Below are 24291 nucleotides of genomic sequence, written 5' to 3' on the forward strand. Positions count from 1 at the left end.
AAACCTAGTTCACGTCAAGATGAAGAGAACTTAAGGGAGGGGGAATTGTTTTAATACGTTTAAACATTTAAAGAATAACACACACACACTTCTCCTAAATTGTTGAATTCTATGATTTAAACATGTCAATTCTTTTCAAGCCTATTATTTTATTTTTTGAAAGTCAGTGAGTCAGTTCTATTTCATCTAAAGCCATGCAGCGCAGGTGAATTGGACACACTGAGTATGACTATCCTATGATGAACTGATGTCTCACCTAGGCGTGTATCTCCCCAAGCTTACACCCATTGATTCCGGGATAGGCTCCTGATTGTTGTGGCCCTGATCTGAAAAAGCGGGAAAGGAAAGCGAGTGAGTGAGACTCATTTCATTAATTTAAACAGAGGCAGAGTCAGTGCCATGAAATGGAATTTAGCTTGCATGGTTGTCATTGTAAGGTAGGATATGGAAGTGGTTTACAATTGCCTTCTTCTTGACATGTCTTTGGATCTCAATTCAGAGAAAACATGTACTGTAAATGCTGCAGGACCTGAATCAGATTCAAACCTACTTCCAAAAAAGCTGCGCAAGCATCACAAGAGCATGGGATCTGTGAAAGATACTATATATTTATTGCAGGTTCCAAAGTAAATCTGATCTGTAATGATGGCCAGTGAGCAAAGAAAACTGTAAACACTGGATTACTTTTTTTGACAAAGTTTATTTCAAGTTTTTAATATCCATGCTTCATGCATGATCTTATCCAATCAAAAGCTGTAATCACATTAATGCAGTTTATATCCAATAAAACACCATGGATGTCACACAGTGACAAGATAAAACACACATAGATGCAGGCGTTGGAATTCCAGGATTCCCACAGAGTTGCCTTTATGCACCCAGTTTCATCGTACACCCAACACCTGTATTTAGCAGGGTTCTAATGCTGTTTGATTGGACAAAGTCAAAAACCATTCCACGGTTAAATTACCTACTGCCGTTTTCATCCTGTAGATCCATGATTTCAAATTATCTAGTCAAATCAAAGTGTAAACTTCTGTTTACAATGAATACTGACTGGACATTTTCAATTATCTGGAGCATGAATAAAATATATATTTTTTGCATATGGCTCCTAAACAACCAAACATCAATCATTCATCACTGAGTTATCTATATGACTATGTACTAAACAAAACATAGGAGCAGCAAAATAATACTGCCACATCATTAAAGACTACACAGGTGTTTTGTTAGTATGTGTAGTGATATCAAGAATGAATAAAAACTCATGTACATTAAGGCTGCGACCAAAGAAATGACCATACATGGATATTTGATATTCAGCCTGCTGCATCCCCTGTTCACCTTGTCAGCACGTATAATTTTCTGTATATGTAATGGAGCATTTTCAGATACACCTGTTACATAAACCACACTTGTTAGTTGCTAAAATTACCACGAGACATTTTATAAACCTGTCTTGAATCAAAATGTTCAAAAATGTTAAATACTAATTTGACTGACTTTATAAACTTTATTTGAAACTGAACTTACTATGATTACAGTAGAAAGGTAGAACAATCTTTTTTTTTTTTTTTTTTAAAAAAAAAAAAAGAAAAAACCACACACACACACACACACACACACACACACACACACACACACACACACACACACACACACACAGAGGCTGAAACCACTTGTCCCGAGAGGGGTCGCAGCGAACTGAAGTCTAACCCAGCAACGTAGGGCACAGGGCTGGAGGGGCAGGTGACACACACAGGATGGGACACCAGTCTGTCACAAGGCACCCCAAGCAGGACTCGAACCCCAGACCCACCAGAGATCAGGACCCAGCCAAACCTGCTGTGCCATCATGCCCCCTTTTAGACAAACATTTTGCTAGTTTGTTTATATGGGGGGGGAATGTCCCTTTTCTGAATATATTTATTTATAAGCTGGTAGTAACACTTGGCATTAATACCTAGTGCAGGGATATGTGAAGCACACAGATGAAACACCAGGATCGTGATGAGATTTATTCTATAGCTCTCAATTTTTTTGTTTTCACTGATTTACACATAAGCAGACCTAGAGGAACCGGAGTAGCTACCATTTAAAAGTTATCTGGCATCCGAATGCGCCAAAACGCACTAAGCGATAAACTGTTTTGCTGGAATTCATTTAGACTGAAAATGAGAATTTTACCACCAATCCCTTCACTCCTCTCCCTCTAGCCCCAGAAGTGCAATGTTTAACTAAGCCTTTTTAAAAATTTTAAATTAGTGATCAAATTCTTATTTACAATGTATTTTCATTGTTTGGCATGGCATAAAGACACACATTTCAGGGACATTTTTATTGCTTTGTTTAAATATGGCAGTAATTTTATTACAACACACAATCCCATGAATGGTTTTTTTCTTTTTTTTTTTTTTAAAAAAAAAAAAAAAAAAAAAGGACTAAATACTTTGTTAGATGGTGTGTGTGAGTGCCAGTGCAGTATTTGTAAATTGCAATGTTTTCTTACTGTACGGTTGATTCAAGGGCCAGCTGCAATTAACCATCAATTAAAGATTGGGAAACACAGAACACTGAGCTTCCACTAATCCCTGGATAGGAACAAATGCACACTGATTCACAGTACAATACAGAAGTGGAAACATGAAGGTTCCCAATTTAATATTAATTAATAAGAGGGCCATTGCAGGTGAATGAGGTGGGTAGATGATGAGTGACCGAGGAACAAAACATATGCAGCAACTTGCCATCACAGTCACTCCATTAGATCCCAAAGTCCAGCACGATGTGGTCCTCAAAGAGAGCTATCAGCAGCATGATGGTGAAGCCACTCAACATGCCCACGTTCTGAAGCAAGAAGTGGCTCAGCTGACAGCGTTTGTGCTCTTCACTGTCCCCATGGAGCATCTCTGGCAGCTGCAAAAAGGGTGAAGAACGAACAGCACTTCATAGACAGTTTAAAATGTGCAGGAAGCAAATGATCCGTTTACATTCTTAAAATCTCTTCCAGCTGCTCTGTCCTCTGTGCCGCAAACTGTCTCTCAAATGGGAACATTTGGTTATTTCATCGGCTTCATTGGAGAAGAGCCTGGGAGTAATGATCGACTCAAGCTGACCCACCATGTTAAAGCCATAACGCAGTCCTGCAGATATGTCATGTACAACATGCATAGCACCTGTCCTTATCTCATAACACATCCTATGCAACTTCTGCCAGAGCCATGATGATTCCTAAACTACTGCAAATCTCTTGTCTGGCCTTCCAGCTTTCTCCACCAAACCTCCCCAGCTGATACAGAATGCCACTGTACGAGTTGCCCTGGACCTACCAGAAAATTCCTACATGTCTCCCCTCCTCGTCCATCTCCACTGACTTCCTGTCATTACCCATCTGCTCCCTGAATGCCTACAAGACCTGATCACTCACTGAGCCCTAGCCAGAGTACTACGCTCCTCCAGCACTGGATGCATGGTGGTCCCATACACAAGAGGTCCAAATTTATAGGTCTACAGGTTGTTGTTTCGGGCTCTGATGTAGTGGAACGATCGCCCTCTCACACTAAGAAGTGCTGAATCCCTCTCAATGTCCAAAAAGGATCTCAAAGCACATCTCTTTCAGACTCGCTTCTCTCCTGACCTCCAATCTACTCCCCAAATTAAGAGCACATTATTCGTCACAATTAAATGTTACCCGTTAAATCTATATGTTATATTGCTGTTAATGTCACCTGATTTTGCTCTCGTCACAATTCTATATGCAGCTATTTGTGTAATGTGTGCTGGATTAACCAGTGACATCAGACAAACTAATTGTACTTCAAGAATCGCATGATTGCATCTATTTCTTGCAGTCTGTCAATGAAATCCACTTTTGTTTTCTCCGAGTTGTACGTTGCTTTGGATAAAAGTGCCTGCTAAATTAATAAATGCAAATTTAAGATATGATACATTGCTAAATTAATACATGTAAATGCTAATTTAATAAATGTAAAATATGATTTTTTTAAGTATTGTATAACGTGTGAAGTGTGAGACAACTACTGTGAAGAATTTCTTACCATATCCACTAGAGCTACGTAGAGGAACATCCCGGCAGTGACAGCAAAGATCCAGCTGGTAACATTGTGAGTGTACTGACCCACCGTAGTGCCAATAAGCACGCCAACATAGGCCATCAGGGCCGACAGGACGTTGTAAATAATGGCCTGCTTCACCGACATGCCTGCTTTCAGTAGCACTGCGAAGTCACCTACGACAGAGCAAAGAACTTTGTCAACGGCAGTGTCTGAAAACAACCTGACAACACTGTACTGTCCACCGAAAGCACTTTCAATGCAGGATACACTGCTGATCAATGAACAGAGTACAGACAACCACGCACACAGGCACAACTTCATTAATGTCAGGTGGTGCGTTTCACTTTTACAGTGGCATAGGAAAAGAGGCCGTAGCCTCAAATTTAGACAAAAAATATAGCTTTCATTCGGATAACTGAGGAGTGACCAAAACCAAGTCTTTGTGAGGATATCAAAGGGTCTCGGGAATGTATTATTCTGGCCTATATTTATTTTGTGCATCTGGAGAACAATTATGAACATGGGCTGCAGGGTATCACGTAGGAACCGGTGCAGTAGCATGGTGACATGGCAATATGATAAAGGAACAAATAAAGGAAGTGCAGGAATCCTACCTCCTGATTTTATCTACATGGGAAACCTACTCCAGAGAGAGGAGCTTTCAGCGTACAAGTCAGTCTACATCCCCATCTTTACCTGTAGCCACAAGCTTTGGATAGTGACTAAAAAAACGAGATCATGCTCACATGAACAAGTGACACACATTAAATTCCCCTGTAGCGTAACAGAGCTCAGAAAAGGTGAGAAGCTCAGACATCAGGGAAAGCCTTGGAGTTCAGCCAGCATTCCACGAAATTTGAAGAGCCAACTTTAAGGGTTCAGGAACCTTGTAGTATTTGTCCTTGCAGGAGACCTTCTGAGAAAGAACACCAAACTCTTAGTCTGTGAAACTTACCCAGCTCATGAGGCAGTTCATGGCAGAACACAGCCACAGAGGTGCTGATTCCACCTGTTACATTAGCACTAAAAGCTGCACCTGCAAACAAAGAGCACTTTCATCATACACCTTTCCTTGCCTCCAACGTGAGGAAAAGATTTCCAAAACCACCTTAAATAACTCATTTTCACATGCATTTTTAGGGACTCACCTATAGCCAAGCCATCGCTGAAGTTGTGCATGCCATCACCCATGATGACCATCCAGGCAATACTGGCAATCCCAGCATCCTTCATGTCTTGGTCAGAATGGCAGTGTGTGTGGTGGGAGTGGCCATGCGAATGGCTGTGCTTCCTTGCCTTTGCATTCCTGCCGTTCTCCTTTACTAAGCTTTGGTCCCCCTGGTGTTGGCTGCAGTTGTCCGAGTCCTGCAGTTCTGTCAGCTGAGTATCGTCATGCTCGTTGCTGCATGACAGCACAAAGTTCTCTGCTCCTGCCAATGCAACAACTGGGTTCAAAATCGTTTGATGCCTTTCAACCAAAATAAATGTAACGGTTGTCACTGGTACACAAATGATGAAGACAGCTGTACTGTTCAGCACTGACACACAAGCTTTGGCAGATGCAAAGTGTTGTATTCCTGCCTGTTGAGTCCCATATACGAAAGCAGAAATGCTCCAATGACAGCAACGATTTCTTGCATTTGGTCGTGAGCCTATGCTCTACCTTTTGCAGCGAGCACAGAGACGCTATCTTCTGTCAGTGGCTTAAGGTGTAGCCATTCGGCATCTGAGCGACGGTTCAGTTTGTGGTCCGACAGCTTCCTTCCTATCTTTGCTTCTTCACCTTTCCTCCGTTTCCTGCATGCCGTACCCTGGAAGAAACAAGCATGAGGCACATGCAAAGCAGTCTTTGAAATGTTGCCACAACAGTACAGACAGCTAACCATGTTTGGGATGAAGATTGAAGCACTTGTGTAAAAGGAGCAGATTCTTACCCTCGTGTTCTTGTAGTGTTTGAACATGCTGATGCAGTGTTCAATAATGAAGAGCAGGTAGATGCCTGCTAAAGCAGTCAAACCCTTCCACACAGCAGGAAATGTGCTAATCAAGTCTACTTCACCCTTCTTTGAGTCGAAGTGGCTGTGGTCATGTTCACCTTGGGACTGTTCGGGAATATTAAATATTATATCTTAAGTCACAAAGCAAATTAAACTAGATAGTTCCATGTAGCCGTGTACAATAAGATGTAAGCTGTATTATAGCACAAATAATCAAGGGTGTCAAAGTGGCAGAAAAAAACAATTAAATCTTGGTTCAGCTGCGGACCAGCATTCGTTTACTGTACAGAATAAATGGAAATTCTTACATTACATTTACATTTGTTCATTTAGCAGATGCTTTTCTCCAAAGCGACTGAGGACTTAAACAAAAGTGCATCAATAACAGATAAAAGCTTTAGATGGACACACACAATTCTACAAACACATTGTTTGTCCAACAGCACTGTTTTTGTGAGCACACACTACGAGTAGCTGCCTGTGGTGTCTTCGTTCGTTCGTTCTTTCCTTCGTTCATTCCAGGTCACAGTCCATGAGTGAACAGTTCTGCAAACCCTACAGCATGTTACTGGTGTAAAAGAACTCACTCACAGTGTCTCAGTACATTTACAGGCGTATAGTTACCACAGTACAGTGTGGTAACAGGACATTCATAGTAAAACAGTCATGGTGCAGAATGTTACTGCCTATACATGCATATGTTTCTGTGTGTACATTTACACATCAGTGTATCTATTTCCAAGAGTTCTGCTTGAGCCCAGAACCCCACTAGTGTCTCTTAAATAACTAGGCTCCATAAGCTTCTCATGTGAGAGAAACCATTTCTCCATGAAGGGGTTGGCAGGTTGTGTTGTAGTTTAGGCCATTTCCCTGCATTTCAAGGGTCTGTGTTAAAAACCCACTTCTGCTGTAGGTACTTACCCTCAATTGATACGATAAAATTGAAACGTAAATAATTTTAAGTGGCTCAATATATAAACAGAAGAGTGTAATTAACTTTAGAGAAAAGTGGCAACAAAATGAATAAGCGGTGAAGATTAAGTATGGGCAGGGGGTAGCAGTGGTTAGAGTTGCAGCCTCGAAACTTAGAAGTCACAGGTTTGAATCCCGCCTCCTGCTCTAGTGACCTTGAGCAAGGTGTGTTCCCTGAGTGTATTATATATATTATATACACTGATATGGACCCTGAATTGGAAAATGACCAAGCTGTATAAATGGGTAAATCACTACAAGTCACTCTGGATAAAAAAAACCAGCTACACAAAAAAATGGAAAAGTTCTTTGACCACTAACACTTCTAGAAGCTGTAGATGGGACACTTCAGTGGAAGGCAGGTGTAAAACTGAGAAAGAGGCCAGTACTTGTGGCACTTCTGTGACGTTTACGTAGAGACAGGAGTCAGCGCAGCTGAACAGGTGGACACTCCTACCTGCCATACCAGATATCAACGAGACATGGAGCCCAGGGCAGAGAACTCACATGAGGCAGTAGGTGGAGCAACGCATCACCGCTCAGGGTCCCTACAGCCAGTGCCACCAGGAATGTGAGCAGGAACTTGAAGCAGGACTGGTTGATGAAGGGCACCAACATAACACCCAACAAGGAGAGCAGGCTGATGATGGTGACAGAAACAAAGCCCCACACCCAGATCCATGCTGTGGGAGAAAACATTGGACATCTGTCACCTACCGTAATACTAGGTATAAATATCTCCAGTCTTCCCCCACCTTACAAAAGTCATGATGTTATGTTTATGTTACAATATCACCAAAATCCCTTAAAATGGACACAGTTACTTCAACAGTAAACCATTACCACAACCCCAACCCAGTTTCCCTTCATTAATAACTCTATAATACTGCACAGCTGTCTACCTGAACTCATCCATCCATAGCAACTCACCATACAAGATTTTTTGTTTTTTTTTTTCCTCCAACAAAGGAACTCATTACCTTTGTACGGTGGGGGAAGACTAATGCTCATGTAACACCTGCTGCCTACAAATATTTTTCAGTCAAAAAGTTGCTATTTAAATGTAATCCCCAAATGCAGCCAAATAAAAACAGGTTTCCCGCTTGCCCACTGACTGTAGGATCCAAAGCAGCAGCACCAACATGACACTGGATCTCGTACTTTTCCCTCATCAGTTACACTTTAGCACTTGAGCACTCAAATGGTGCTTTTCTGAAGTATGTTATGTTCATGCCCACTTTTCAAATTGTATCAACAACTTTAGCAAGAGCCAATACATAAAAGCCCATTGGCTCAACCAAACCAACCTGTACTGGACATGTAACATGTGGCTGCAAATGTTGGAAAGGGAAGTTCTCAGTTCCACTTCCACAGACAGAACCCTCAGAATTTTTACACATCATGTTCTTCAAATCTAAGTTTAAATGCGGCTCCAGAGCTGTAATAGTGCAGCAGTGAGCACACAGGTACAGCAGAGAGCTGCGACACACTGAGATCAGGCAGCATGGTGCAGCACGGTGCAGCACTGAGCTACAAACAGCTACGTGCTGACAAAGTGCTTGCCCTAAAATGTTGCCGTAAATGTCATGATACCCAAATTAGTTAGATGCAAAAGTCTGCAAAATGAAAAAAAAGACTAGTGTGAGAAATAACTGGCTCTCGTGTCTCTTCTCTACCTTGACCTCTCTGATCTCTTTGTCCTCCCTGTTCTTCTGGTTTGTGTCAGACCTGTCAAGAATGTGAGTGCACATTGGAGTTCTTGTTTTAACTTCTCTCTCTTTGTTTAAGGTAAAAGAGCCAACGGATGCGACTGAAGTATCATATATCCTCTCTATAAGTATAACCAATCACAGTGCTCTGTTGTTTAACATCACCTTTCGTGGTTTTGTCCCTAGACCCCGACTCACTTTTTGAAACCGATGAAAACTGATTTCTTTGTTCTGCAAAATAGTATATAATCTATGTGAACACACAATAAACTTGAGGATTTGGAACGAAACACGCTGCTTGTTCTTGTGTCCTGATCCTCCCAGCAATCACTGGTCTCTGGTGTCCGGACGGCTCTGAGGTGGCAGAAGGCTGAGATAGAAATTATCTTAATTTCTAATCTAACAGCTAGCAAGCAAATGGTGCAGACTGTCGTTTTTTGACCGTTCCTCTGTTTAGGACTGTGTAAGGCTCCCGTGTGCGTACTCATCAGCGCACTGTGTTTTACCATACATACTGAAGTGTACTGCAGGTGGCTAAAGAGATGCGAGTCGTACCCGAGTTTACTGGCTCCAGCAGTGACTGCTCAGGGTGAGCAAGAGCGACACACACGCGGCTGTCAATCTGGTAGAGAAGGGCGGGGCACAGGTAGCTGAACTGAGTGGGGGAGATGAGTGAGTGGGGGCTTAAACCATAGTAGCGCAGCAGCTCAGTCAGGTTCACACACTGAGGAAGGGAGGGAAAGAAAAGAGGAGCACACAGAAGACACCTGTTAACACATAAAGAGCCACTACATTACCATCACAGCTACTACTGATACTGAGCCAGCAGGCAGTGCACGGACCGGAGTTCATGTCCTGCCGATGCTCTAGGACTCTTGAGCAAAGCCTTTGCCCTGAACTGCTCCAGAACAAACTATCCTGCTGTTAGAAGTGATGTCCATGTTGTTCAGTTTTTACCCACAGCAACTTCGTGCTTAAAGTGACTTATATTTAGATGTACATTTATTCATTTTCTCCAAAGTGACGTACATCCCAGATAAAAATAAAATGAGTGCATCAGATGACTCTGGAGTCAAAGTAAGTTACTTAAAAAACTGGGGTGTGTTCGTAAGCTGAGGAGATGGTGCAGTATGGTTTGTCTGAACAGTGCTCGCAGTGCTCAGTGTAAACCTACCGCTTCATGTTGGTGTGCTACTCTGTGAGAGCGGCTGACCAGGGCAGTGGACAGGTGGTCTGTCAGAGTGCCGGGAGCCTCTCTCTTCCTCAGGTGCAAATGTATGTCGGACTGACTCGTATCAGAATTGTATTTTCTGTCCGTTTCCTGACCGCTGTGATTCTGTATACCTTCCACTCCATGTTGAGGCTCACGATGCTCGGTAGTAAAGGGCCGTGTGTGGATGTGGCTATTTGGCGGAGGGAATTTTCCTGTTCCATCGGTGCCCCGAAGCACCGCAGCAAACACAGGAAGTCCAGGAGGTGCTGTAGCTCTGATTCTGCTTTTGTCGGACAGACCTTTGCTCTTGGAGGGCTTCTTGGGCCTTGTAGTCCTCGAGTCCAGTGGCTGCGTGACCTGGGGGTGGTGGCTCTCACCTGTGACGTATGATTGCTCTTGGGGAAATCCACGAATCAGCGTGCTGTTGCCCTTGTGCTGGACATGCTGGTGTTTGGGATGACGCTTATGGTTGTGAGGATGCAGTTTCCTTCTGTGGCTTTCACTGCGTTTGTGGTCCTCCTGCGCACTGCTGTTCGAGGCTTTCCTCAGCCCTGTGGTCCTGTGAATGCATCCAGCAGACCCTTCAGCAGTGTCCAGGCTGCGCTCCTGCTCTCGGAGCAGCTCGGGCTTTGAGCTGGAATGGGGCTGCTGCTGCTGCTGCTCCACGGAATGAAACGAAGAGTGGGAATTGTGGTGCTCCCTCACCTCTGGCTTGCCCACATGGGCCACAAGGCCACGGTCCACGTGCTCGTGGTCTCGACCCACCACTCTCACTTGCCCCAGCCCCAGGCTCAGCAATAGGCTTTGGAAACCGCTGAAGTCCAGGCGGTCTTGCTGGCCGTAGCGACGGAAGAGTTGCTGGATATAGAATCTCTGTTTACTTAAGGTCAGGTCTTGGTCTGGTGGAACTGGGCTTATGCTGGGATCTGGGACCTCAGACTGCTGCGTGTCACTGTGCTCATAAGTGTGGCCCCCATGGCCAAGGTGCCCCTGTTCATGGCAGTGATTGTCCTGGGGGAAGAGAAACACTACACCGCAGAGAAGGCAGAACCTGGTGTGCATGTGGACTTTCATCCCTTCCTCGCTTTCACACCTGGAAAACAGCAGGGAGGAGACCGTTAGCATGCAAATAACATACAACGAGTAAAACCGAAATACACAAAGTGAATGATCTACACCCCACCAGTGGGATTCTATACAGAGAAACCAGTTTACAGAACTGTAGTGAAATGGAGAGTTGGACTAGAAGCAGGAATAATCCAGCACCCATTCAGCTGTAGATGTTCTTGGAGTAAATGTGGAACCAAAATTCCACATTTTACAACGTGCAGGTTCTAAAGGTTTTAATCGTGCCGAATATCAGCCTTTTGTTATAAGGCATTTTATTGCCGATGTCCTCTATTCAGCTGTAGACTGCAGTCTAATTACTGTTTATCGCAGAAACTTGTACTTTGAGGCTACCACAAGAGATCATTTAACTAACTGTCTGTGCTGTGGAAGTTTCTGTCACCAAGACAAATTCCTTGTATGTGTGAACATACAAGGCAAAAAAGCTCGTTCTGATTCTGTCACCACTGATTTTATAAATTATATTTATTGGAGGTATCAACCTTATCAAAGAATATATTTACTATTATATATTTTGGACAACTGCATCATGCATGACAGATAATGTACATAGATTTTTTTTTGTTTTTAAATAACGCCCACGTACGATGTTTGGGCCGAACCCACGTCAAATTGCACAGTCCAACTGCTGAGAGACACCGTGTCAAGTTTTTCTAAACTTTTTCAGTTTAATTAATACATAAACATTGAAAATCATATCCACGTCAGTTTTGTTTGGGAAAGTTTGTAAAGTGTATGGTTCATAATAGCTTTGCCTGGATCAATGTACACGCCCTGAATTGCTCCGGTAAAAATCACCTTGCTGTATAAATGCATGAGTAACTAAGTAGCCTAGTGCTTGAATTGCACACTGTGTTCGGTGTCAATTTAGTTCTTTCTATGTAGAGCGACTTGCGGCTCAACCTTCGCAACCTACGGCTCTCCGTTCTCATCATTAGAGAGCCACCCGACTTGCCCTGAACTTCTCCCTCAGAGGAGCAGAGCCGAGGCAAACGGCCCGGTCAAGGGGACGACCGCAGATGAGTTCCTGGACCCCTCAGACTGCGAGGTCACCAGAGTGTTTCACGAGGCCCTCGTCGGCGACATCGCCTACCTCATCCTGCCTTCAAAGAACGAACGAAACGGTGGACACACGAGTGAAATACTGGCTGCCGCTGTGGAAGTTTTCGCCGAGCAACAAAGATAATTTACAAATCAATGAATAAATCACACTACCCATCACTATATTTAAAGGACAAAGTGCATTAGGGGAACTTCTTTTGCGAGTCAGTGTCCAGCTGGGTGTTTTTGCACTTTCCATGACTAAACCACACGTGACCTGTGACAGCCCCTCAATGCGGACTCCTAGTACTAGTAGGAAGAGCCAAACGTGGACAGACTGAAGGCCTAGTACTTCACAAGTCCGTGGTCGACATTTGGTTGTGCACGTGCAAATATACTTGTGACAAGAAGAGAGGGCGAAGCGACCAGTACTCGCTTCTCCCATCGAAGCAAAAAGTGCCTCAACTCAAGTTTACCCATCATCAGCCCCGTTTCCCAGCGCCAGGGACTTGGACGTGTGGCGCGAGCTGCGGTAAACAAAAGCCCGAAGAATTTGAGGCAAGCGTATCCTGTCCACGACCACGCACGTCACGTGTTCCGACGTGAGCTCGCGCTCGGACCAGGCAGCCTGGGCAGGTGAACGAAAGGAGCTGAACACAGAGAAGGACCGCCGGCAACACGGAAGCGCGCAGTGAGCCGCGTTCAACCAGCGCCCATGTTCCTCTCGTTCCAAAACTAGCTCTAGAACCACGCTGCTTCCGAACCACCGCGCTGCACTCAACAAAGTTGAAGCGCGCGCATCTCTCTGTGTGTGTGTGCGTGTGCGCGCGTAATTTTTTTTTTCTTAACGTTACCTCACTAGAGTGCCGTGTGCACCTCTTCTTCGCTCGGCACCGCGGGGCGGAAGCACTGGCGCGTGCTTTGGACTCGGCGGCGGAAGATGAATGTACGGCGGCGTAATTACGTCACACCTCGCGCTTGTTTCTTTTGTTCACGCAGCACACAAATTCCCCTTTTTGTCAAAGAAATTAAACATTACAAGAACATTATTATAATTTCTACAAATCCTATAGCCGTGAGAACTGTGCTTCTACCGATGTCTTGCCCCGCCGGCGCATTGGCGATGAATAAGTCCTCTATTTACTTTTTCTGTACGTTTGTGTTTTCCTAACTGTTTCTTACGTAATACGTGTGTGGTTGTATCTGTTTAATTTAGTCTTTTCTTCGTGAAACCCCTCTGACATTGCTGTCTGTTGTAATTGGATCTGGCTCCGTCTTTTCTTTATGATCCTGACTTCTGTAATTCCTGCTTTTTGTCAATAAAGTTTGTTTAAAAAAATAAAAAGAAATAACAGCACAGAAAACAGCATAAATAACGAAAATTTAAAAGTGGGAAAAGAGAACAATGATACAAAAAGCAAGGGGTATTGCAGATTTAGATGAATACGGAAGGGTACCATACCATATTATAGCTGAACCCTCCAATTGAAAAACACAAACGCATCCACATTTTCTCATCATAAACACGACAGAGATTACTCACTCGTCTTCACATAAACTTATCTTTACAAAGACAGAAAATGAAAAACAATTATAAATAATCACTTAAGAGAAGAAAGTTTGGGACTTCAAAACCCTTACGTCGTTTTAAAAGTTCTTTTAAAAAAGTAAAATATAGTGATTAACCCGTAATAAAGTAACCGAGAATTCTCTTTAACGTGTCTCTATCATTTTCGGTTATAGTTATGTTAAAAAACCATATCACAACGACATTTGACACTGAAATAAATATCAAAACGTATTGTACGTAAATGTTTGTGTACCTTGTAGGAAGGTGATCAAGAATCGTCTATTATGACTATGAGTTTTATGCACCTACTCGTGCGATGAACATCGGTGCATAAGTGGAAAGATACAAATTAAGTTTACTTAAAGAATCGCACACATCTGCAACTATCATGTGTCTCTTTCTCCTAATGCACAAATAGTATTTTCTCTGAGATGTACGTCCACGTCGCTTTGGAGAAAAGCGTCTGCTAAATGTAAACGTGAACATTCAGAGAATTTCTCCAAATGTAAAAAATGGGCTTCTTCCCCGGGCCCGGACGAGCTGAACCAAGGCGTAGAGCCTGCTCTGAGCACACATACACGTACAGGTAGAGAAACAGTCATGGAGAGATGTCTCAAAATGTATTACTGATTGTGTAAGAATTTTTCTTTTGTATTATGAATATGTACTGTTTGGGTTCTTCCGTTTTGATAAACATACAGAGAAACAAGCTTATATCATAATTTATTAATCATTTTGGCTAAAATATCATATACACAGGTCAAAATTTGCTAATAAAAAAAACCTATATTTTCTGTTTTTCTTAAAGAATTTAAGCAGTACATGGACACAGAGTTTGATAAGAAGGCCAAAGACTTCATTATTGTGATAAGGTCTTGATAATGTCTGGTTATTCTTAGAGTGTTTTGTAATTTAAAGGGTTTTTTTTCTTTCTTTTTTTAAAAAAAATTCCCCCTGGCTAGGTTGACTGTTCTGAATGAATGTTCTGCTATTGTGTGTGATTTGTTCAAAAAAAAAAAAAAAAAACATACAGGTAGAGGGGACACGTACAGGTCGCTGCCCTCCTACTTCCGCATTTTCCGTGTCGTCATCGATCGTCATCACCAGACACGTCCCCGGAAGCGCAGGAGTCTCGCGTATCTCGGACCCCGTGGACATGGCGTACTGGGCGAGGGTGTGCGCGCGCCTCGGCATGGGTCTCGCTCGTTTTCCCGCTCTGAGAAGCGCGTGCGCGGCCCGCTACTACGCTGGAGTGCTCGGCTCCCTGGCTGTCGGGGGACTCTTCCTCTCGCGTCACCGCGGCTCGGGGACGCGCTTCGGACCCTGCGCCGTTCACGCCGCGCAGGACGAGGAGGAGGAGGAGGAGGAGAAGAAGAAGAAGAAGGTACGCGGTGCGACAGCGTGCACGAACTATATTAAGTACTAAGAGTTATTGTAGCAGCAGGCAGGTCGTGCAGCTGGACAGCAGGGAACCACCAGTCTCTCTCTCTCTCTCTCTCTCTCTCTCTCTCTCTCTCTCTCACACACTCTACATAACATAAGTTCTAGTGGTTGACGAGGTCTTCTTCTGAAATGGGTTATTATGTGTCTGTGTCTTTGGCAAAAAAAGAATTCAAAACATTCATTGTTTTTGTTTTAAATTAGTATGGACAACGTCATAGTGTCACAAGAGTTCAGCTGAAACACGTGTGGGCATAGATGGAAACATGGATTAAAAACACGCAATTTCCACACACGTGACCCTGCAGTCCAGGAACTGTGAGGCTCCGGTTACACAAAAGTACACAACAACTTGTCAAGTGCGCTTAGTTCCTGGGTGTGTTTACCTTCCACAAGCAGCTTATGAGGATCTAGACGTATTGGGTTGATAGTTGCTCTGATTTCAACAGAGAACACCTGTTTCCCATTGTGTGTGTGAGTGAGTGAGTGAGTGACGTCATTTCCCTCAACTCTCCACACACAATCAATCAATGTGATCTTTTACTATGCCAGGCTGTAAAGGAAAGCGCCTTCTCCGTCCAGTCTGCTCGACGGCTGCGTTTCGCTCAGTTCTGCTCCGTCGAGTACGAGGAGGAGCCCTACATGACGCCGAGGGATTTCCTCTTCTCCGTTACGCTGGAGAATGTCGATCGTAAGTGTAACCGCCTTGTACGTTCCCTCGCTTGTTTCCCCTCAAACCTATTGGCCGAAAATATCAGCGAGCAGCGTAGCGTACAGGTCGAAAAGTATTCTCGTTATTGGCGAGTGTTATTAATTCTGTCCTGCCCTGTAAACATCTGGCTTTGCTTGTTTACGTTTATTCACTTAGCAGATTCTTTTCTCCAAAGCGACTTCCAATGAACTCTATGTAGTGTTGTCAGCCCACACACGTTCTTCACCAAGGTGATTTACACTGCTAGATACACTGCTTACAATGGGTCACTCAACCATACATCAGTGGAACACACTCTCTCTGTGTCACTCACACACTATGGGGGAACCAGAACAGCATGTCTTTGGACTGTGGGAGGAAACTCACACAGACTGAGTGGGGATCGAACCCATGTCCTCTTTCACCACCCAGGCGCTCTGAGACAGCAGCGCTGCTCGCTGTGCCACCGTGCTTTGTAGAGCACTCCTAACGGTGCTTATTGTGGGAACCCTACGAAATTTTTTCCGCACGTTAGAGGAAGCTTCTCCAACGTGCGGAAAACATTTCGTGTCCACCGGTGTGTCACGGCCCACAGCAGGGTTGTAGGGTTGGGCTCCTGCACCCTCATGGAGGCTGAGTGAGCGACACCATTTGTTTGGCACTGCGGTGAACTCTGCTTGAGTGAGCACTAGCAGGTGAAGGCCACCCTTAGTGACGCTGTCTGGGTTGGGATGGGGTGTGAGCGAGAGATGCCCACAAATCACCTTGGCTGACTCACAATACCCCCAGATACCCCCCCTCCCCCCCCCCACACACACATACACTCACTGTTCAGTTACTGTATGTTTTTCATGAACACGTTTATTATATGTACTGTTATGGTGTTGGGTACCACATCCCATAAGGTCAATGGGAATATATACGTTATTTGCTCTGTCAGCATCCATTGCTCAAGTATCTTACAACTTTTAATTGCATGAAAAGTGGTGCTTGCAGGAAATTGGATGTGCAAACTTGTTATTTTACATTATTGCTCTAAGTTCATGTTTGTGTAATTGAGTTTACCTACAGCTGAGAATACTTTGGTTTGCTGTGCTTTCTTCTGAATCGCAGTCAAATTAGATTTAGGAAAACGTTCTTTCTACACCTAAGAAAATTTCTCAGAAATTTTAAGATACTTTCACTTGGATCGAGAAAGATAGTTTCACGAATGTTTGCGTCTTTCAAAACCTTTAATGTTGTGCTAGAGATCACATCTTGGAGTAAATATGTTGTTTACATGTACTGGATACATTTTTTTTTTTTTTTTTTTTTTTTTTTTTTTTTTAAATTCTAGGCAAGCTGAGAAAGAAGGTTCTTTCCAAGCAGGTGAGCACCTTGTGTACCTGTAGTAAAGTGTAATAATGAAATCTGGACTGGTATATTACATAATTTCTAGTGGTTTCTGCAGCAACACCTGTACAAGGTCCTCTTTTGAAATGGGTTATTTAATATGTGTCTTTGGTAAAAGAAGAATCCAAATCATTGTTTTTGTTTTAAATTAGTATATTCTGAGGCTTTCCGAAAAAAATGTAAGTTCATTGTCACTATATCTATCATGTTTTGACTTGTCCTCACCCTTCCAGGATGTGGATAAAATGCTGAGTGCTGCTACAGCAGCGAAGGCAGGCCCCACTCTTTTCCGCACGTTAGGGGATAGTGGTAAGATATTTAACCCTGTTAATTCTCAGTCTCTTCCCATACAGCTTTAATTCATGTTTGGAAGTAGTATTAAACATACCTTGTTTTTTAGGTTTGATTTCCTACACAGAATATTTGTTCCTGCTGACAATTCTCACAAGTAAGTTTCAGTTATTTATTTTTTTGCATTGGATGAGAAGCGAACTCCCAAGAGTTGGTATTTCAGTTCGGAAATTAGCCTGGCGACTTGAAGCGCTGGACTACGCGAGCAACCTCACCGTTCCTGGGGTGTGGCACCTGCACATTTCTTTGGTCTCGTAGGCAGGTGCACGAACGTACGAGCAACTCGGAGTTCTTGTGACGCTTTATTATCTAATGGTAATGAACTTAAGGCAAAAAATGTTAAAGTGCTGTTTGATGTAGGAAAGGTTAAAACTTTATGGGATTAAATCCACTGAATTGTCATGAAAGGCAGTATTATTATGAATTAATTTTTTCTTCTCCGCCAATAAGAAATCTTGGTAATTTGAGCCCTTTCCAACAGGTGTTTTCCCTGGATGAATTAACTGTTTTACTTAAGGGGTAGTTTTTAATTTTCTTCACTCTTCTATAACTGTTCTAATTACTGTAATCTACCTTCCTTGAATACTGAAGTATCAATAGTGGCAACCTGAGAGATGGCTTCGATTAACTACGTATATTTGCTGTTTCAGAACCACACACAGGATTTCATATTGCTTTCAAAATGCTTGATGTTGATGGTAATGAACATGTGGACAAAAAGGAATTTCTGAAGGTACGTATGTACACAAGTATTAATGCGCAACATGCATCCAGGTTGTGTGTGCTTTGATTTATATAGACAGTTTTTTCTTTTAAATTACAAATGACAAATTCTAATGCAGATAGAAATGTACCAAGATAAAATATGCAGAGGTAGCTGTGGTGTGAAACTGACACCGGCAACAGCTTTATTGCTGGAAGGCAGCACTGTCAGTCCAGCAGAAAGTGAAGTGAATCGAAAGTATAGCGGAGGCATTGTGCAGCTACTTGGTCGCATAAAGCACTTCAGGTTTTATGCTTATAAAATATTTAAGTTGTACTATGTAACTGTCATGGGATCATTTGAAAGTATTACATTAAAATCTGGGGCATTTGCAAATAGGTTTAAGCAAAACTTAAAATGACTGAAAATGTACAACTTCTCCACAGCATACTACTCAACGCTTTATGCCATAAATATTTCCCACGTTCTTCATGTTATTGATCGCCAGCACTCGGGAATACCAGATATGAGCTGTAAATACTGTGGAAGCCCGTTAAGTTGATCTCACACTCTTACTCAACTGGAGTACATTTTATGGGCATGTAATTTTTTTAAAAATTCTAAAACTTTTTCTAAGGTTTTTATGGAACAAAAGCCATGAATAAATGGAAGTCGGCTTTAGTGGGTTTTATACATTGTGATTAAAGTGAGCTTGAAGTTACAAACTTAGGTACAGACAGACTTCCGGTTTTAACAATGTTCATAAATTGAGATGTTGGTGCATGTGTAACTTTTTTTGGAATCAGATTAAGAATGGTCTTTTATTTATTTATTTATTTATTTATTTTTACAGTTTTACAATAAAATGTTGTCATTTTATGGTATGATATCGTAACAAAGTGCTCATTTTAATGCATAAGGGGAGTGAAAGCGGTGTATCAGAACAAGAAAATTTCTCTGTAGGATCCTGAGGATAACCTAGGAACAAACTCAGAGCTTTTTGCTGCCTGGTGGAGACTGTATTTAAACTTTGTACTGCTTGTGAACACTTTCTACACTACATTTTCATTTTGTTTTAGATCTTGTAAAATACATGACATGACCACACTGTGCAGTTAACACTGTCATTTTGTATTTTCATATAGTCAGCCCAGGAAAGTGGCACTTAAGTGAAAGAATTTTCATCAGTGTAACTTTAGGATGATAAATGGCATTAATTACTGATGTTTATGATAAATTGTGTAACTGGTGAGTGTTTATTCATTATGCTGAAGCTACTACTGAGATTTTTTGAAAATTTAGCTTTTATTCAGTTGACATTTTTAACCAAAATGTATTAATAATGAATTATTCCTTTATTTACTGGCTTTGCGTTGGATATTACAGATGAAAAAGAGGTATGTACGTAGAAGAGAAGCTCACTTTTTGCATTTCTGTCTCTTATTGAAAAAACATTGCTACTGCAGTTTCAGTTCATCACATTGTGACATGTTGGTAGACATAACTGAAGACAGTTGAGATTAAAAATATATATTTATATATATCTGATTGTGTTTGCCGGCCATCGGTTTACTTAAAGGAAAAGTATAATGCATAACTCGCTGTCTAAGGGCTTGTTCTTGGTCGGGTTGTTCCACTTCAGAGCCAAACGTTGGAGCACAGACTGCCTGCCCTCAACTTATATTCCTGATTTGTGATATATTTGAGTGTTTATTGTTGCATTTCTGAATTTTATAATTGCTTGTTTTTTGCATTTTTAATGTTTTGGCTGCTTGTATTCATGTGGTTCGTAGGGAGAGGAAGAGAATGTGTTCACACCCTTCACGTCTACTTAGGTCCTTTATTTCCCTGACGTGACTAAATGTGTAAAGTAATATATGCTTACAGAATTTACCAAATACACTTATCCTTCATAACAGGATTACACAATCTGTAGGTTGAGCAACAAAATGCACTCGGAGTAGAAACTTGAGCTGAAGAGGAGGGGTGAAGGGGACAGGCAGTGTCACGGAGTGTTTATACACACACACACACACACACACACACACACGTTACTGTTACATCAGCTATAAAGCAGGTGTTTCCATTATTATGCTATTTTGACAGCAAACAAGCTGCAGACAAGCATGTTATTTTAAATCAATGGGTGCCTTCTATTAGCTGGGTTTTTTTTTTTATTATTATTTTTAAAGTTTATCATGAGATATGCTGTTGGTATTTAAGGCAAAACACTTTTTAATACATTCTCTCTTGGCAGCCCTCTATGACACTGCAACTCTTTCTCATTTTACTCCACTGTTTGGTTCTCCCGTTGTACCACACGGAGGAACACGGCACGGTCTTGCACAATGTAACTTTTTGAACGAGAGATTTTTTTTAATATTTAGCCATTTTAGAGCTGACAACTTTACAGTTAATTTTAGAATACACCAGTGTCCATGTTGTGTCCTGTCTCAGACTTGATGTCTGTGGTATAGAGGGACAGGAGCCTTGCACTGTATGAGCTGCTGATGGGGAAATACAATAAATGTCTTATGGCAATTTTTTTTTTAATTCATTATAGGTTTATTTGATATTTTTAACAGTACCTAACCAGTGAATAAATCAAAGAATATTATTGTTCAGGTTTTATAGATTGTGATGTAGTGGATGGACTTAAGAACAGTTCCAAGTTATGAACTGATTTGCGTTCTCAGTTGTGTTTGTAAGTTGACGTACAGATGAGTACATTTTCATAAGCCATTGTAGTGATTTTTTTTTTTTTTTTTTTTTTTTTTTTTTTTTGTTGTTGTTGTATGGACCCCACTGTGAGAGACATGTGTTCGATTGACTGCAGGCATTTAAAAAAGATGCTTAGCTGAGTGCTGACAGTCATGGATTTTTTTAATATAGTGTATGTATGTGTGTGTGTATACATACAGGTTTTGTGTTGTATGTGAAAATAATAACTGGCAATGATTCCGACACTGAGTCACCATCCATGTGTGGATCAAGTAATAAAACTAGTTAGTGAAAGGAGTTCTTGAGAAGCACATTTTTGTTTCTGAAATAGTGTTACAGCACTTCTGTTTTTTAGCACTTTAGTTTTTAATACAACTTTCTCTCTCTTTTGCTGCCCCCCACCTTCAGTTGAAGAACATAATTGGGAAAAGATCAGACAAATTTCCAGGAGAAGATATGGAGGTTAGTAAGCAAGATTGAATTTGTACTTGAGTGGAATAGATGAACACACTCTTGAAGCAAAACTGTGAAACAACCATGTCACACTCATTGCCGTGTCATCAGTCTTAAGTCCTACAGTAGTGCATTATAAAACATGGTAATATGGGCATCTACTTTGGTAAGCTTAGATTATTATTAATGATTAAATATTTTGGATAATTTTTAGGGTTAGTGGCTTATCAGCCATTTTCATGCGTATTACACGCCGACAAACAGAATTGCTTCATGTTTTTCAGAAACCAGTAAATGATGATGATGATGATGATGTGACTACAACATTACAAGCACATTTCTTCTCCAAGACAGGAAGGTGCAAACTTCAGTACAGAGACTTTTGCAGGTGTGCATTTCAGCCTTTTGATTTTACCTGATGATATTTTCATGTTGTTCTTGTCGAATTCTACACCTATTCAATTTTGTTTCCAATCCTTATAATGAAGCTGCCAAAACCATTATTATAATTGCATTTGAATAGCACTTTTTGCTGATCTTGGACTAGAACAGTGTTTCCAATAGGTATATGACTACGTAGAATTGTGTGTGTGTGTGTGCGTGTGTACATGCGCGCCATTTGATCACAGTGGGTTTTTTTTTTTTTTTGGGCCAACCACATTTTACAAGTCATTCATACACAAACCAGATAATTCCACAGGTTTCACAAATGTTTTCTCAAAGTTGTAAATGCTAAAATCCTGATGTGTAGCTGAGCTTTTCAAAAGTCATCTACTTGGAAAAATAGCAATATTGCAATAAGACAGTTTAATCACAAAGTACTGGATTAGTTCATGGTTGCTTCTGAAGCCTAGTTGTAAAGGCCAGTGCAGTGGTATTTTATAAGCAGGCAGAGTTTTCTGTAATATTTCTGATATTTCTTGAAAGACTGTGAAGCATAGCTCTAGGAATATTCGGGGGCTCACCAGTCTTCAGCCACTTAGTGGCCGATACTAACAAAATTGTTAACATAGATTTTATGTGGCAAATCTTTAACTGTAGATTTGTATCCTCTGGAAATAGTTTGCCTTGAGGTTTGCAGATGTTTGCCATAGTTTTTTAATCCACCCGTTTTCAGAAAGCGCTTATTGTTTTATGGGTGATGGCGGCAGCACACCCAGCTGTGCAGACCTTGTTTGAAGTAACAAGGTTCTTTCACGTGCTACCCAGTGAAGACCGAAACTTGAAACATCACTTAAGTTATTATTAAAACAACGCACGAGAACACAAATGGTGTGTGTGGGATGTGAGGCTGCCTGTGAATCTCAGCGTTCACGTGTGCAAGTCTTGTAGGCTGTTGGCTTGTTCTTTGGTTCTGCTGGTATGAGTTGTGTAGCTCTGGGTGACTGATACTGACTGGCAGTGAGTTTGTCACAACCTTGCCAAATTCCTCTTGTAGATTTATGGAAGACCTCCAAGCTGAAGTGCAGGAAATGGAGTTTCTGCAGTTCTCCAAAGGAATGGACACCATGAGGAGGGAGGATTTTGCAGAGTGGCTTTTACACTACACTAATGAGGAGGACAATGACATCTATTTGGAGAACATGAAGAAGAGAATTCCAGCAGGCCAGGTGCGAGCCCCGTGAAGGTGCCTTTGAGTGAAAGTACACTGGTGGAGGAGCCCTTTCACCTAGCTGGGTGAGGTGGCTTCTGCTACAGTGACTCTGTGTTCTCATTACTGTGTTCTTTACCATTGTCTTCAATTCTTGTGCATCTTTCCTAATGCTGAAACACTATCTCGTACAGCAAATGATAGCGACTCCAGTAAACATGATTATGAGCACGATAAAATTTGAGGAAGATGCTTTGTCTCTTTGCAGAGTATTACTTTTGACGAGTTTAAGTCCTTTTGCCTCTTCACAAATAATCTAGAAGATTTTGCCTTATCTGTGAAAATGATCAGTGAAGCCAATCGTCCCATAGGAATGGGTACGTTTTTATTTGTCATCTTTCGGATGGATGGATGGATGGAATAAAACAAAGCATAGAAATGAATAGTTTCGTTTCCTTTCTTTGTAGCTGAGTTCAGAAGAGCGGTAAAAATTGCAACAGGAAATGATCTGTCTGAGAGCGTGCTGGATACCGTTTTCAAGATATTTGATCTGGACGGTGACAACTGCCTCAGTCATAAAGAGTTCATTCAAGTAATGAAGGACAGAATTCATCGTGGCTTGAAGGTAAAAACTTTGTTAGCCTTAAAGTGTATAAACATAGATTTATGGTATGTGAGTAAATTGTACACAGTGAATACACAAATGGTTTGCAACACAGTTAAATTTACTTTGCTTTTTCGCTTGGCGTGTGTTATGCAGTCTCGTCACATGAATTTCATGTATTGAAACTTTATACTTTGGGGGTTTGAACAGTTGTCTTTCTTTTCCATCCCCATAGGTTCACCCTGAGCATGGAATTCCTGGCTATTGGAGATGTGTGAAAAGAGAAACCTTGAAAGGTGCTCAGGAGGCTTTGAAAAAGACGGGGAGCCCCTTTTAAGAGTAGCGAGGGGACTGGGATTCAGTGCCGTTCCATTACTTCTTGGTGGTGGTATATGTGAAATTCAAATGTGTTCAAATAGTATACTTTTTAATTTTTGTGTTTACATCCAAATAGTTTTGAAATTAGGTGTTTTGGTCTGTATGCACTGGCATAAATGTTTTACAATATACAGTACATTATATGGAATTTCATATGTTTGACCTTTTGCAGTGTTGGGAAAACAGATTACCTAGTAAATATGGTATTAATACTTTCTTGAAATAATTTCTAAACTTTTCAGTAAATGACTGTATACA

At 41.7% G+C, this 24291-nt stretch overlaps 2 protein-coding genes across 4 annotated transcripts; one reads left to right on the forward strand and one right to left on the reverse strand.

Moving 5' to 3' along the window:
• Positions 1–1809: 1809 nt before the first annotated feature.
• On the reverse strand, positions 1810–13261 carry LOC108922253 (zinc transporter ZIP10-like). 2 transcript variants are annotated; one of them, XM_018732286.2, is made up of 10 exons: positions 12994–13261; positions 9932–11063; positions 9313–9481; positions 7556–7731; positions 6014–6181; positions 5743–5890; positions 5228–5509; positions 5035–5115; positions 4062–4252; positions 1810–2919 (listed from the first exon to the last, which is right to left on the reverse strand). In XM_018732286.2, exons 2-10 carry the CDS (start codon positions 11042–11044, stop codon positions 2767–2769), a joined length of 2481 nt encoding a protein of 826 aa, XP_018587802.2. In that variant the 5' UTR covers positions 11045–11063; positions 12994–13261; the 3' UTR covers positions 1810–2766. The 2 variants fall into 2 exon arrangements, with proteins under 2 accessions (XP_018587802.2, XP_018587803.2); XM_018732287.2 differs by lacking the exons at positions 7556–7731; positions 9313–9481.
• Positions 13262–14798: 1537 nt separating this feature from the next.
• On the forward strand, positions 14799–24039 carry micu2 (mitochondrial calcium uptake 2). Of its 2 annotated transcripts, XM_018732369.2 has the most exons (12): positions 14799–15093; positions 15702–15840; positions 17177–17208; positions 17466–17541; positions 17633–17680; positions 18234–18316; positions 21416–21469; positions 21745–21848; positions 22899–23070; positions 23320–23428; positions 23519–23676; positions 23891–24039. In XM_018732369.2, the coding sequence occupies exons 1-12, from the start codon at positions 14866–14868 to the stop codon at positions 23990–23992; spliced, it is 1305 nt and encodes a 434-aa protein (XP_018587885.2). In that variant the 5' UTR covers positions 14799–14865; the 3' UTR covers positions 23993–24039. The 2 variants fall into 2 exon arrangements, with proteins under 2 accessions (XP_018587885.2, XP_018587886.2); XM_018732370.2 differs by lacking the exons at positions 23320–23428; positions 23891–24039 and having other exon boundaries at positions 14800–15093; positions 23519–23620.
• Positions 24040–24291: the final 252 nt, after the last annotated feature.

This window comes from Scleropages formosus, chromosome 1 (genome assembly GCF_900964775.1).
Source record: "Scleropages formosus chromosome 1, fSclFor1.1, whole genome shotgun sequence".
In the NCBI taxonomy this organism is placed as follows: Eukaryota; Metazoa; Chordata; class Actinopteri; order Osteoglossiformes; family Osteoglossidae; genus Scleropages; species Scleropages formosus.

Bases quoted from the DNA above. Each gene is read 5' to 3' on its own strand.
- micu2 (XM_018732369.2), top strand. From the start codon at position 14,866: ATGGCGTACTGGGCGAGGGTGTGCGCGCGCCTCGGCATGGGTCTCGCT. The intron at 15,094-15,701 runs GTACGCGGTGCG...TTACTATGCCAG, and splicing joins AGGAGAAGAAGAAGAAGAAG to GCTGTAAAGGAAAGCGCCTT. The intron at 23,429-23,518 runs GTACGTTTTTAT...CTTTCTTTGTAG, and splicing joins CAATCGTCCCATAGGAATGG to CTGAGTTCAGAAGAGCGGTA.
- LOC108922253 (XM_018732286.2), bottom strand. From the start codon at position 11,044: ATGAAAGTCCACATGCACACCAGGTTCTGCCTTCTCTGCGGTGTAGTG. The intron at 6,182-7,555 runs GTGAGTTCTCTG...ATTCCCGAACAG, and splicing joins TGCTCCACCTACTGCCTCAT to TCCCAAGGTGAACATGACCA. The intron at 5,891-6,013 runs GTAAGAATCTGC...TGTTTCTTCCAG, and splicing joins AACACTACAAGAACACGAGG to GGTACGGCATGCAGGAAACG.